This window comes from Humulus lupulus, chromosome 4 (assembly GCF_963169125.1).
Source record: "Humulus lupulus chromosome 4, drHumLupu1.1, whole genome shotgun sequence".
NCBI classification, from domain to species: domain Eukaryota; kingdom Viridiplantae; phylum Streptophyta; class Magnoliopsida; order Rosales; family Cannabaceae; genus Humulus; species Humulus lupulus.
Genome location: NC_084796.1, coordinates 166,732,734 through 166,746,720, shown reverse-complemented (window position 1 = coordinate 166,746,720; position 13,987 = coordinate 166,732,734). Strand labels below are relative to the sequence as shown.

The following is a 13,987-nucleotide window of genomic DNA, read 5'->3' as shown; positions in this document are numbered from 1 at the left end:
GAGCATTTGGAGATGTTTAAGGTCAACTTTGAGAAGTTAGACCTGCTCCTATGGCATTGCGTCGCCTTCAGCATTACCTCGTTGGAGGCGATGCATCGCCTAAAGACATAAGGCTTGACGAAATGCAACAGGCGACGCGTCACCTGATGTCACGGGCCGGCTATAATGCCCCGAATTTCCTCATAAAGGTTAGGACCTTGATTAGGAGGCCGGGAGGGCCATAATTGATTTATTATGGTATTTAATGATTATATGCATGTTTACGTGAATTATATTATTATATGATGGTGAATGCATGCATATGGGAGTATTTATTATTATAAGGGTATTTTGGTAATTTGGCCGCTGTGGGCATAATTGTGTATTTTGGGTGCATGGTTGTGATTAGTTAACATGGCCACCTTATAAGGTAGATTGGTTCGGGCTATTCGGCATGAGACGATCATGGAACCTAAGTGTTCGGTCTAGTCATAACGGGTTAAGGTTCGGGGCTTGGGGTGAGTCTCGGGGTCATTCTGATGATTAGAGCATTACCGGGAATAAAAGGGTAATGGGATATGATTTATTGGTATTTGAGAATGTTGTGAATAGTGGGAATTGGGGAGTGTTAATTATAATTAACGTGATAGGCGGGAAAGGACGGTTTTACCCTCGGAAGTCTTTAGAGGGATTTAATTGGCCTAGGGGCATTATGGTCTTTTGAACTTAAGGATTTGTTTCAACCTTAGAGTTTTAGAAGGCTGTGGAATAGTTAAAAACAGAGCATCATTATCCTCAACCTTCTCCCTCACCCGTACACTATTTCTCCTTCATCTTCCTTTCAAATTTTTAGAGCCATCTTGAGATGTTAAGTTAGGAGATCAAAGGTGGGAGCTTGGGAACTTGATTCAGCCATTAAAGGGGATTCAAAATTGAGTTTGAGGTGAGTTCCAATCATGAATTTTATGGTGTGCTCTGTTTTGGGCTTTAGTTTTCAACTTGTGAATTTCTTGTAGAAAGTTTGGATTAATAGAAGTTTGGTTGATGTTTAACTTGGGTTATGATGAGGGTGAGTTGTAGATGATGTTTAGAGGTTGAATTGAGTGTTTGGAGGAGGTTTGGGACTGGTTTGAAGGGCTGGTTTCAAGGGAAAACGCAGGGGAAGGCGAGCTGGTGCGTGCTGAGTTTTTGGCTGGTCTGGGTTAAGCGCCACGGCATGGCTGTGGTGCGCCGCGGCCCTTGGCATTTGACTGAGAGGGCTGCCTCTGTTTGAGGGGCGTGCCGCGGCGCAGCTAGGGAGGGCCGCAGCCCTTAGTGGCTTTTTGGCCAGAAATGTGTTTTTAGCTTGGGAATTCAAGCCTTGGGCCTCAGGGTCGAACTTACTACCCGGTTGAGTAGTGTTTGATGTCTCGGAGGCTAGGTTTTGGTTTGGGAACCTTTTATTGATCATTTTTATTGATGGTATCCTATATTTGGTTATGACTAGGTGACCGCTAAAGGATTAAAGTTGATCATTCTCAAGGGTCGTTCTTTTAATCATCCTAGCTCGACTCTGAGGTAAGGAAACCTCACCCTGTGTATATGGGACATGCATGGCTATTCTTGATGCATATTGGTTGATTATTAAGTATGACATGCATGGCTATTCTTGATGCATGTTGGTTGATTATTAAGTATGACATGCATGGCGATTATTGGTGCATGTTGGATTGTTGAATATTATGCATATGATGCATGAGAAACATGTGATTAGGACATGCTTTGTATACTGAGTCTGATATCATTCAGAGCTTGAGCCTCTGTGTTTATGCTTGATCCTAATTGTACTAGTACCTGTTTAGTAAGCATGTTGAATACCTTGTTTATGGATATTGAACATGTGATATATGTTTGGTGGCATGGCTTACCTGTGTATGTCACTGACTAGTCAGGGACCGACCCTAAAGTCGATGAACATGCATTGAATGGCTCTATAGCATTAATGCTGGACCGACCCTAAAGTCGATGAACATGCATTGAATGGCTCTACGACATTAATGCTGGACCGACCCTAAAGTCAAAGAATTTATAAGCGCTTGCCTGGTCTAAGACCAGTTGTTTATAGCCAGGGCATATGGCCCCGGTGATTGTTTGTCACATGGCTAGGGGACGCTGTCCATAGTTACGACTATAGAGTCGGGAGGAAGGTTATGTTGGTGACCAATCACCATGCACCTATCCTGATCAAACTTATGAAAGAACCACTCATCAGATAAGCCCTGGTGACCCTATCGTCACATGGCTAAAGGGAGTTGTACCCATTCTTGTGACTTTGGCAACTGTCACCTACCTATTTTGGACTGATTGTCCTTAATGATTATTATGATCATTGTTGATATTATACCATGCTATATTGTGTTTTCTTGCTGAGCTTCGGCTCACGGGTGCTATGTGGTGCAGGTAAAGGCAAAAGGAAGCTGGACCATCCTTAAGTTGGAGAGCTTAGGTGATGACGTGTACATATGCAGCTGCTCGTCCGCCACGGCCGAGGTTTAAAGAGGAACTAGGGTTGAACCCTGTTTTGCCACATAGAACGACCTGTTGTAAATATTTTTCTGTAATAAACTCTGAAACTATATTTTTGGGATCCCAATGTATATATTAAACGTTCTAGTGAAACATTACATCTTAACCAAAATTTTTAATCCCTAAACCGCTAATCATACTTAGTTACACGATTTTGGCCAAATGACTCGATTAGCGAGTTTAGCACTGTTTACAAGGCACACCGTAACGGTCCCTGGAGTTGGGGCGTTACATCGGCTATTTGGGGACTCCAAGTAGACGGAACGAACGTCACTTGCAGACACTTCAAGCTAGCAAGTCAGCCGACAACACACACCTGCGGACAAACAAACTCAGTGGTTAGCCACAAACACATCTCGGACATGCAACGAGCAATAACGAAGTATGAGCAAGCACAAAGCAAGTCATTCCTTGGAACGTCCACACAACACAAAGCACACAACAAGGAAAGTGGCACGCGATGGCCCAACAAAGATGACAAAAAAGTAACACATAGGCAATAAGGAAGCATACAAGGGAAAGTATGGATAAACATCGTTTTATTAATATATAGCCTTGATAGGGCAAGGGAGTACACAGCTTTGGCCCATATCTGCTAGTGGCCATGGTGCTTCCCTAAGTCACCAGGTCACTTCCCCCTAAGGAGCCTTCTAGGGATACAAGGTCTTCCCAGTAACATATATGATTTTTGTCTGGGAGACATATGCATAATTACAAAATTGCCACTACCCTACCCCATGAGGTTGCTTGGTGCAAGACTTGACTAATGATCAAGCACCAAGGCATGCTCACTTACAAAATGGCCCCATGTGGGTGTGCCAAAGGGGCAGCACGCCACACTCTCCCCCACTCAATTCTTCGGCTTCCTCGGCGAAGTAGCTTGTAGATCTTCAATCTTCTGCGTGATCTTCTTCAAGTCTTCCGCTCTCTCCCAACAGATCTCGTCATCTGCGAGCCCCTTCCATTTTACTAGATACTCCTTATGCTTTTTACGATCAGTGGTGACCGTCCTCTCCGCCAGGATTTCTTCAAGTTGACACTTGCTCCTTGGCTGAATGATGACTCCTCCTCTGGTTGACTGGTTGCGCTCTGGATTTGCTGGATCTTCATGATACGGCTTCAAGTTGCTAACATGAAGGACCGGGTGTATCTTCATCCATGCTGGTAGGTCGACTTTGTAGGAAGTTAGGCCAACTTTTGAGATGATTGAGACTGGACCCTCATACTTGCGAACGAGTCTGATGTCTTTGTCCCCTCAGAATCTCAATTGTTCAGGCCTCAGCTTGATTAACACTAAGTCACCTGCTTTGAACTCCAGTGGTCTGCGCTTCTGATCTGCCCACTTCTTCATTCTTCTTTATGCTTTTTCTAAATAAGCTCGGACAATCTTTATCGTTTTCTTCCAGTCTTTTGTGAAGTGAAAGGCTTGCGGGTTCCAACCGCGGTATTCGTCCACTGTGTGGACCAACAGTGGCTGCTGTCCATTAACAACTTCAAATGGGCTCTTATTCGATGAATAACTCTTTTGAGAGTTGAAGCAAGATTGAGCTACATCGAGTAGTTGTGGCCAGTTCTTCTGATTGGCATTGACAAAGTGGCGCAAGTACTCCTCCAACTTCCCGTTGAATCTCTCTGTTTGCCATCTGTCTGTGGATGGTAGCTCGAGGATATGTTCAATTGTGACCCCAAGAGACTGAATAGTTTGGACCAAAAGGTCCCAGTGAATCTTCCATCTCGGTCACTAACAATGTTCTGGGGCACTCCCCAATATTTGACAATATGCTTGAAGAATTGTCGCGCTGTCTCCTCTGCCAAACAGTACTTCGACACTGGGATGAATGTTGCATACTTCAAGAATCTGTCCACGACCACCAAGATCGCACTTAAATCCCCTGTCTTCGGTAGGCTGGTTATAAATTCAAGCGACACACTCTCCCATGGTCGGCTTGGGACTCGCAACGGTTCCAACAACCCAGGTGTCTTGTTCCTTTCGACCTTGTCTTGCTGACAGAAGAGACAAGTCTTGGTGTACTCCACTACATCTTCTCGCATTTGTGGCTAGTAGTATCCCTACTTCAATAGGTCATGCGTTCTCTACCACCCTGGATGACCTGCCCACAAGGTGTCATGACACTCGCTTAGTAATGTCTTCCGCAACTCTCCAACTTTCGAAACATACAAGCGGCCCTTTTGGCCCACAGAAGATCATTCTCCACCCAGAACTGGTGAGTCTTGCCTTCTTTCATGAGCTTCAAGATGGTTCTGACAATTGGGTCTTTCTCTAGGTTTTCTTTGATGCGCTCCTTGAGTGGAGTGTTCACCACGCTAGCCGAAAAACTAGCCAAGATCTTTAGAGTCGCCAATTCTGCTTTGCAACTCAGGGCATCAGCTGCCTGGTTCAGGCATCCAGCCTTGTGCTCAAAATGGAAGTCAAATTATGCTACGAACTCCTGCCATCAAGCCTACTTAGGGGTCAGTTTCGGCTAGGTAAGGAAATGACTAACCGCTACATTCTCCGTTTTCACCACAAACTTCGACCCCAGCAAGTAATGTCTCCACACTCGCAAGCAATGGATAACCGCGAGGAGTTCCTTCTCTTGGGTAGTATACCGCCTCTCAGCTTCGGACAACTTGCGACTTTCATATGCTATCGGGTGGTCTTCTTGTACCAGTACCCCTCCCAAAGCATAATCTGACGCTTCTGTCTATACTTCGAAGGGCTTGCTAACATCTGGCAAGGCAAAAACAGGATCCTTCATCGTGGCTTCCTTCAAACTCCGGAATGCTTCAGCACACTTGTCAGTCCACGCCCAAGTCAGACCCTTCTTCAACAGCTCGGTCAAGGGTGTCGCTCTTCTTGAGTAGTCGTCCACAAATCGTCTATAGTAGTTGGCTAGGCCCAGGAAAGAGCGTAGTTCTTTCACGTTTGTGGGGTCTTTCCATTCGTGGATTGCCCTCACCTTCTCCAGGTCCATACGAATTCGGCCACGTTCCACCATGTGGCCTAGGAACTTGATGCTCTCCTGTGCAAATGAGCATTTCTCGTGCTTCACATATAGCTGGTTCTCTCTCAACTTCAGAAACACTTGAGCCAAGTGCTCTCAATGCTCTTCAGTCATGGCGCTATAAACCACGATATCATCCAAGTACACCACCACGAACTTATCTAGATACTTGTGGAATACTTGGTTCATCAGTGTGCAGAAAGTGGCAGGTGCATTCGTCAACCCAAACGGAATTATTCAAAACTCAAATGCTCCATATCGAGTAACGCACGTTGTCTTTGGTTCATCCCCATCTGCGATCCTCACCTGATAATAGCCCAATCTCAAGTCTAACTTTGTGAAATATTTGGCTCCACTTAGCTGGTCGAACAAATCAGCGATCAGAGGGATGGGGTAGGTGTTGCGAACTGTCACCTTGTTGAGAGCCCTATAATCAATGCACAGTCTCAAGCTCACATTGTGTTTCTTCTGGAATAGCACAGGTGCGCCAAATGGCATCTTCGACGGTCTGATGAAGCCTACCTCCAATAACTCCTTTAGTTGTTTCCTTAACTCTTCTAGCTCAGGGGGTGCCATTCTGTAAGGCACTTTTGTTGGAGGTTTTGCTCCCAGCACCAGCTTTATCTGGTGATCAATCCCCCTTCTGGGTGGCAAGGCTTTGGGGAGTTTATCTGGCATCACGTCCCCATACATCTTCAAGACCCTCGTAATTTCCAATGGAAGAATCTCTTCCTCTGTTTCTTCGAACACGGTGGGTACTGCTACATAAGTGGGCTCCTGCTTCTTCACACCCTTCTTGAACTGTAAAGTTGATAGAAGCTTCACACTAGGGGGTGGTTTCACCTTTGCAGGCACCATTGAAGGAGTCTCTCCCATTATGAGCAAACTCCCAGTGGCAGGAATTGGGATGGCACCTTTCTCGGTTAGGAAGTCCATTCCCAAAACTACATCAAAGTCGTCCATATGGATCACCACTAAGTCATTCTGCCCCTCCCACGTGTTGATCTTAACTTTTACGCCCTTAGCCACTCCAGTTGTGGCCAAGGCCTTCGAGTTGACCACTTTCATGCGGCCTACATCTTTCTCCATTTTTAGCCCCAGTCACTTGGCTTCGAGTTCTGGGATGAAGTTGTGGGTGGTGCCAATATCAATCATCACACTCTTGGCTGGCTTGTCATTGATGGTGGCATCCACAAACATTAGCCCCTTCCCCAGGGTCTTCTTCCCTTTTTCGTCGTGCTTCTTGAGAGCATTCAACAGGCGAATAGCGCCCATGTGCGTATACTCTTCATCCTCCTCTTCTCCTTCGCGCTGTTCTTCTTGGCCAATGAGGGCATTCAACTTGCCCCTGTAAGGGCAAACTGCCGACTTATGTGGTCCTTTGCAGAGCCAAAATGCTAGCGGCTTCCTCCCCGCAGCAGCATTTGTACTGCTGGAAGAACTGGACTCTACTATCCTCTTCTCCCCACCCCCCCCCCCCCCCCCACTCTTGCCCTGCCATGACTTCCCAGACTTCTTACTCCCAGCGCTTCTTGAGCTGGTTGGAGGGGTAGCCCTCTTCGGCAGGCTGCTCTCCGGAGTGTAGTCTTTTAAGCGTTCAGCAGCAGCTTGAGCGGTGGCTAGGTCAGACACACGATGTCTCTAAAGTTCTTGTTTGGCCCACGGTTTCAATCCCTCGAGGAAGCAGAAGAGCCTGTCTACTTCAGACATGTTCTTTATATTGAGCATTAGTCCTGAAAAATTCTTCACATATTCTCGGACTGTCCCGACTTGTTTAAGCTCTCTCAACTGGCGTCGAGCCATGTAGGCGACATTTTCTGGTAGAAATTGCGTCTTCAGTTCTCTATTCAAGTCTCCCCAATATGTGACGGTGCATCTACCATTCTCAATGTCGTCATACTTTGTCCTCCACCACACCTTGGCATCCCCATACAAGTACATGGTAGCCATGGCGACCTTTCCTTCTTCAGAATCGGCCCGCACGGCTCTAAAATAGTGTTCCATGTCGAAGATAAAATTTTCCAAGTCCTTTGCGTCTCTAGCCCCGTTATAGGGCCTTGGCTCAAGCACTTTAACTCGACCATATTCCATACCTATCGACCCCGTTGCAGGTGCATTCCCAACCGCTCGCATGGTTAGGTTTACCTATGCAGTTAGCTCAGTCATTTCTTCTTTGAGCACGCCAACTGCCTCTCTACAGTCTTCCGTGGTGTCATTTATGGAGACTTGTTGTTCCTTCAGCATGCGCTCCACCGCCGCAATGCGCTCTTCCCACCAAGGGGAAACAGAAGTACTTGTTGGAGTGTTTCTTTGCTCCAACGCAATTATTCTGGATAACAGAACATCGTTTTCCTTCTCTAGCGCAACTATGTGATTGCTTGCATCTGACGATTCAGAGTTATGACTTGCAAAGGAAAGATCCCTAACCCTTTCGTCCAGGCCATCTAATCCCCCCACACGCTTCTCAAGTGCTTCGATCCTCTGAGTGCTGCTCACCATTAGTGTGTTTTGCCAAGCTTTCTCTAACCTGTCTCTGATACCAACTGTCACGGGCCGGCTATTTGGGGACTCCAAGTAGACAGAACGTGCGGCATTTGCAGACACTTCAAGCTAGCAAGTCAGCCTACAACACACACCTGCAGACAAACAAACTCAGTGGTTAGCCACAAACACATCTCGAACATGCAACGGGCAATAACGAAGTATGAGCAAGCTCAAAGAAAGTCATTCATTGGAACGTCCACACAACACAAAGCACATAACAAGGCAAGTAGCACGCGATGGCCCAACGAAGATGACAAACAAGTAACACATAGGCAATAAGGAAGCATACAAGAGAAAGTATGGATAAACATCGTTTTATTAATATATATCTTTGATAGGGCAAGGGAGTACAAAGCTTTGGCCCCTATCTGTTGGTGGCCATGGTGCTTCCCTAAGTCACCAGGTCACCTCCCCCTAAGGAGCCCTCTAGGGATACAAGGTCTTCCCAATAACATATATGATTTGTGTCTGGGAGACATGCATAATTACAAAATTGTCACTACCCTACCTCATGAGGTTGCTTGGTGCAAGACTTGACTAATGATCAAGCACCAATGTATGCTCACTTACGAAATGGCCTCATGTGGATGTGCCAATGGGGCAGCACGTCACACGTGACGCATCCATACGAATACGTGTTTTAAGCTCCAACTGATGTGTTCTAAAGCACTAATCCTATTGGTTTGACTTAATAACAGTGCCTATACTATAAAATGATTCTTTTAGACTTTTGATAGATTTGATCACTCTTTCAAACTTTTAAAAATTATTAACTAAATCATCTGATAACAATTACTATATCAAGTGAGTAGCCAGAACTAATATTCATTTTAATTTATTAGGGGCTTTATTATTATCTAAGTTTGAGCTCTAATAATTGTTTTTTTTTTTCAGTTTAGTTTACATATAAAAAATAAAAGAAAAAGAAATTAGAGGCTACTGCCCCAAAGTCTCTTACTGCCTCCTAATTTAGTGATAGCTTAAACGACACGCTTATCACGTACCGAGCTGGACTATGAAAGAAACCCAGCGATTGACACGTGTGACTTTCGCTTCCCACAAAATTAACCAACTTTAACAAACTCTGCAACTTCGACCAAAGCCATGGCTGCCTCCGCACTATTTCCCAATACCCTCAAACCCACATTCACACCCACCAATCAGAGCTCAACACGTGTCCTCTCAAACCCATTTTCGCTTCTCAACATCAGCTTCTCTACCACTCCCGGTCACTCAAACAGGCTCAGATTCTCACCACCACGGCAAACCCATATTATAGCCTCTGCTCTTTCTGGCTCTCCGGGCAAGTTTTTTCTTTTTGTTCGGAATAATCTGTTTGGTTTGCTAGAAAAGGGGTATCACATATTATTTCTACTTTTTCTTCGTCAGGGATTGAATCTACAGTGGGCAGTGAAGAAGATACACTAAATTTGTTGGATAGAGTCAAAGTGTTTGATTTGAATGGAAATGGAATTTCAATTTCTGATCTATGGAAAGATAGGAAAACTGCAATTGCTTTTGCTCGCCATTTTGGGTAAACTAAAACTCTCTAATAAAGCTTCTCTTTTCTTTTCTTTAAATTGGTAAAGCTATAAATAAAGTTGTTCTTTTCTTTAAATTGGTAAAGCTGTATTTTTTCAGATGTGTTTTCTGCCGCAAACGTGCTGATTATCTTGCCTCTAAAAAGGTAATTGTGTTGGTTTATTATTGGTTAGCTCTTGTTCTTCACTTGGGTTGAGTTTGATTCCTTGTTATGTGCTCTTAATCTGAACTCTTAGCTGCGAAAACCCGGTTTCAAAATAGTAACGGCAATGATAATGACAACACTAGCGGAAAATTTAAACAAAGCCATAAAACAGTAAAAGAAAGTTACAAGAATTTACATGGTTTGGCAATTAATTTGCTTGTGTCCATGAGAGGAGGATCATAATTTCTACTAACGAAGATAAACAAGTGGGTTTCAGTACTCTCAATATCATAGCCTAAGATCCCAATTACAACTCCACAGTATCTCTCTCACAAAACTCTCAAGAAGTGATCACTCTCTCTCTCTTGGAACTCACTACTTATGCTCACAAGAAACTTACTACACTCAAGGTTGCTCCTTCTACCGTGTCTTCTAATGGGTGAAATGCCACATATTTACAGGTAGCGAAGTGTTGAATATAGGGACGAAAACTTTATTGTGTCATTACAAGTAATTGGTTTCCATGGATGGGATTCTACTTGCCTTTTCTTTTACTTCCAACATGGTTTTGGGATTGTGGAGAATAGAATAGTAAGACCTTCATATACTGCAATCTATTTATGAATGACAGGACATATTTGATGCAAATGGAGTGGCACTTGTTCTGATTGGACCTGGCAACATTGATCAGGTATAACCCATAACAGCATATAGTGTTGCAAACTTGCATAGATGTAACTTGTATCTGCTAAAGTGTGTGATAAGATGAGGGACTGCTTGTGTTTTGATCATGTGAATAGTGAATGTGGTCCCTCTGTTAGAGTTTCAAAACACTCATGCAACATGCATAATCAACATAAGTACAACATACAAGCCTAGAACCTAAGCATGTCACTGCAAGTGCTTGAATATCATATCATAAATCTTGTTTCTACTTATACTTTCATAATTATATCAGTTGTTTGCAATTCAAAGTTGTAGAGATTTTAATTGTGACTCGATATCAATCCATAACATCAGTATCTGTTTCTTCTATTCTTAATCAGCAGCATTACTAGATTTTTTGTTTTTTGGTACAGGCAAAAGCATTCTCTGAGCAAACAAAATTCAAAGGAGGTATGTTATTATGTATCTGCAGTCAGTTTTGAATCTTCTGATATTTGTATTATGCTGGTTTCTGTGAAGCAATGAATTTGCATGTAAAAGTCATAATCAAATGCTTTCTATACACTTGTAAGAATATGATTAAACTTCATGCCCTTTGTTATTCTTTCTGGAATAAGTCAATGTGAATGACACAACAGTTTTGTAACTCAACTTCTTCTGTCTTCTTTGCCTGTCTACTACTCATAGGATTAATGTATTACAGCGTTATTAGAACTGGTTGGAAAGATAATGTTTTGCATTTAAATGCCCATATTTTAAGATCCATAATGGATAATGTGATAGTAGTATAGTAACTGGTAAAGGTCTCTATGACATCTTTGAAGAGGGTAGGGTTTAATCTGTATTGTAGCAAATCAAGATTCACCATTGTAAATTTCTTTTTTAATCAACATTATGTCTTGTTATGAAGTATGAACAAAGCCTTCTGTTTTCTTAGCATCTTTCCCTTTAAAATTTCTCTCATGTTACTGGAATTTAAGGGTATTTGACTTTATTAGTCCCTGAACCATACTACTTATTACAGTTTGGCTCTTAAAGTTTCAATTTTAGCAATTAAGTCTCTTAACTTCTAATTTCTTAACAATTAAGTCCTTTATAGTAACTAAAATTAAAAAATTTACAGAAAAAACCATTTCTTCTCATATGTTAGCATAATTTTCTCCAATTTATTTCGTATTTTATTTTTAACTTTAGTTACTATAAAAGATCTAACTGCTAGAAAATTAAAAGTTTAAGGTCTTCAATATTGAAACTTTGAGGACCAAATTTTAATGAGTGGTATACTTCAGAGACCAACAACGCAATTTAATGACAAATCTCCTTTCCTATTTCAGAAGTTTATGCAGATCCTAATCACTCATCATATGAGGCATTAAGATTTGTTTCTGGGGTCACAACCACATTCACTCCGAAAGTAAGTAAGAAGCGTGTGTGTTAAATTACAAATGTAACAACATGTAATGCAGATGGGTGTTTTCTAATTTAGTTTCTTTTAAGAAACCTCTAGGCAGGTCTTAAAATTATACAATTATACATGGAAGGATACAGGCAAGACTGGAAGCTTTCATTTCAAAAGGACACAGTGTCTAGAGGTGGCTGGTATGTACCTTTTTCATTAAAAAAAACAAAAAACAATATGTAGAAGTTAAATTTTGATGCCCTTTTAAGTCTTACCACTAATCTATTGAGAAAATTCTGCTAATTAATACTATGCAGATGTTAAACAATAGTTCAGCCAATGATACTGACTGCATAATGCTATGACATCCAAGCAATATAAGAACGTGACTTAAACATTCTTTTTCATATGCAAAAACCAAACCACTTTCAATGATTATATCCTAACTTGATTTAGTTTCTTGTTTCGATTTTGGTGTGAAGATGTGAAACAAATTGCTTTGTCTCAGGCAACAAATTTTATGCCCTTTTAAGTTTTACCACTAATCTATCAAGAAAGTACTGTTTATACTATTAAAATGTTAAGCACTAGTACAATTCCTCACCCATTGATGGAGTGAGGAATTATTACTTAGGTAGGGGGCTATTTGTAATTTTAGTTAGGGGGTTTTATTGTCACTTTTTTCTTCACAATCTTAGGCTATAGTAATATATATTTTTAGATTAGAAAAAAAAAATCAGTAGATGCAAGACTGGCTCCATTACTAATATTGATGACACCATGGCAAAGCAATAGTAATTCGGAATACAAATGCCTTGATTGAATATAAGAGCTTGACTTTGACAGGGAAAATCGAACTTGAATTTCAATGTTTATATCCTAACTTGATTTCAATCAGTGTAAAGATGTAAAAAAAAATTGTTTTGTCTCAGGCAACAAGGTGGAATAATAGTTGCAGGTCCTGGCAAAACTAACATCTCATACATTCACAAGGTTAGCAACTTTTTGTTCCTATTATCCTTAACCGAATCTCTTAATTAGTTCTTCATTTGTGACTGCTATTTCTGATTAATGTGAGAGCCATTTGATTCGTTTTAGGACAAAGAAGCTGGGGATGATCCTGACATTGAAGACATTCTCAAAGCATGTTGCTCGTGAAAGAAGAGAAAAGAAAAAAAAAATTCTCTTCTTCTGTTTGGCTCTAGCTTTGCCTGGTTTGGCCAATACTAATAATAATAAATAGAGCCTCAAGAGCTACAAACCAGATCAGACCTGTCCTTGTAGAAAGTTGCAGCAGCATTACTGATACAATAGGATTTGAGATATTTATTATGTAATAGATAAATAAATATTTTGTAATGTGTCTGTCCCATATTGTTTTTTACTTATCCATACAAGTCAATCAAAACACATAACCAAAATAGTAATAGTTTGCTGCAAATAGTAACAGTGTGCTGTCGTAGCAGTTAAAAAATATATTTTTTATTAATTAATTGATTTTAAATTATAAAAAATAAATAAAAAAATTTTAAAATAAAAATAGATTTTAAATAGGAAATTTCATATTCTATGCATAATAACATAGTGAAATTTTTTTAATATGCCAACGTAAAGATTCCTCCCACTAGTGTGCCCCCTACCATATTTGGATAAAGATACCCTTGACATTCAAACACGCACTCTCTCTCTTAGTCTGAACTCTCTCTAACGTCTCTCATTCTCTCACACTATCACTGTAACGCCCCAACTTCCCTAATATGGCTTAGTGCCTTGATTAGGGAGCCTGGAGGCAGTAATCGAGTTAATTATATGTTTATGTGTTATGGGCATGTTATTATGTGAATTATGTGAATTGTATTACGATATGATTATGCTTGCATGTTTAAATGTATTAAATATACTTGTGGGCCCGTTTCTTTTTAGAAGAGCATTTTCGTAATTTTGACCCGCTGAGGGGATAATTGTAAATGTGTGATTTATAATTGTGACCACATTATTATGTGGATATATTTGAATTACCTGGCACGAGGCGATCTTAGGGAGCGAGTTAGTGAAAAAGTCACAATGAGGTAAAATACCTAGCTCATGGTGAGCTTATGGGTATTTTGGTAATTTGGAAAATTACTGAGAATTAGTGAGTAG

At 41.4% G+C, this 13,987-nt stretch overlaps 1 protein-coding gene across 2 annotated transcripts; it reads left to right on the top strand.

Moving 5' to 3' along the window:
• The first annotated feature begins 9,103 nt into the window (after positions 1–9,103).
• LOC133830954 (thioredoxin-like protein AAED1, chloroplastic) lies at positions 9,104–13,204 on the top strand. Of its 2 annotated transcripts, XR_009892307.1 has the most exons (10): positions 9,104–9,396; positions 9,483–9,627; positions 9,735–9,780; positions 10,412–10,471; positions 10,860–10,896; positions 11,781–11,860; positions 11,954–12,045; positions 12,328–12,374; positions 12,458–12,479; positions 12,778–12,817. XR_009892307.1 is itself a non-coding variant. In XM_062261074.1 (9 exons), exons 1-9 carry the CDS (start codon positions 9,198–9,200, stop codon positions 13,001–13,003), a joined length of 780 nt encoding a protein of 259 aa, XP_062117058.1. In that variant the 5' UTR covers positions 9,104–9,197; the 3' UTR covers positions 13,004–13,204. The 2 variants fall into 2 exon arrangements, 1 of the variants encoding a protein (XP_062117058.1); XM_062261074.1 differs by lacking the exons at positions 12,328–12,374; positions 12,458–12,479 and adding an exon at positions 12,944–13,204 and having other exon boundaries at positions 12,778–12,838.
• The last annotated feature ends 783 nt before the right edge of the window (positions 13,205–13,987 follow it).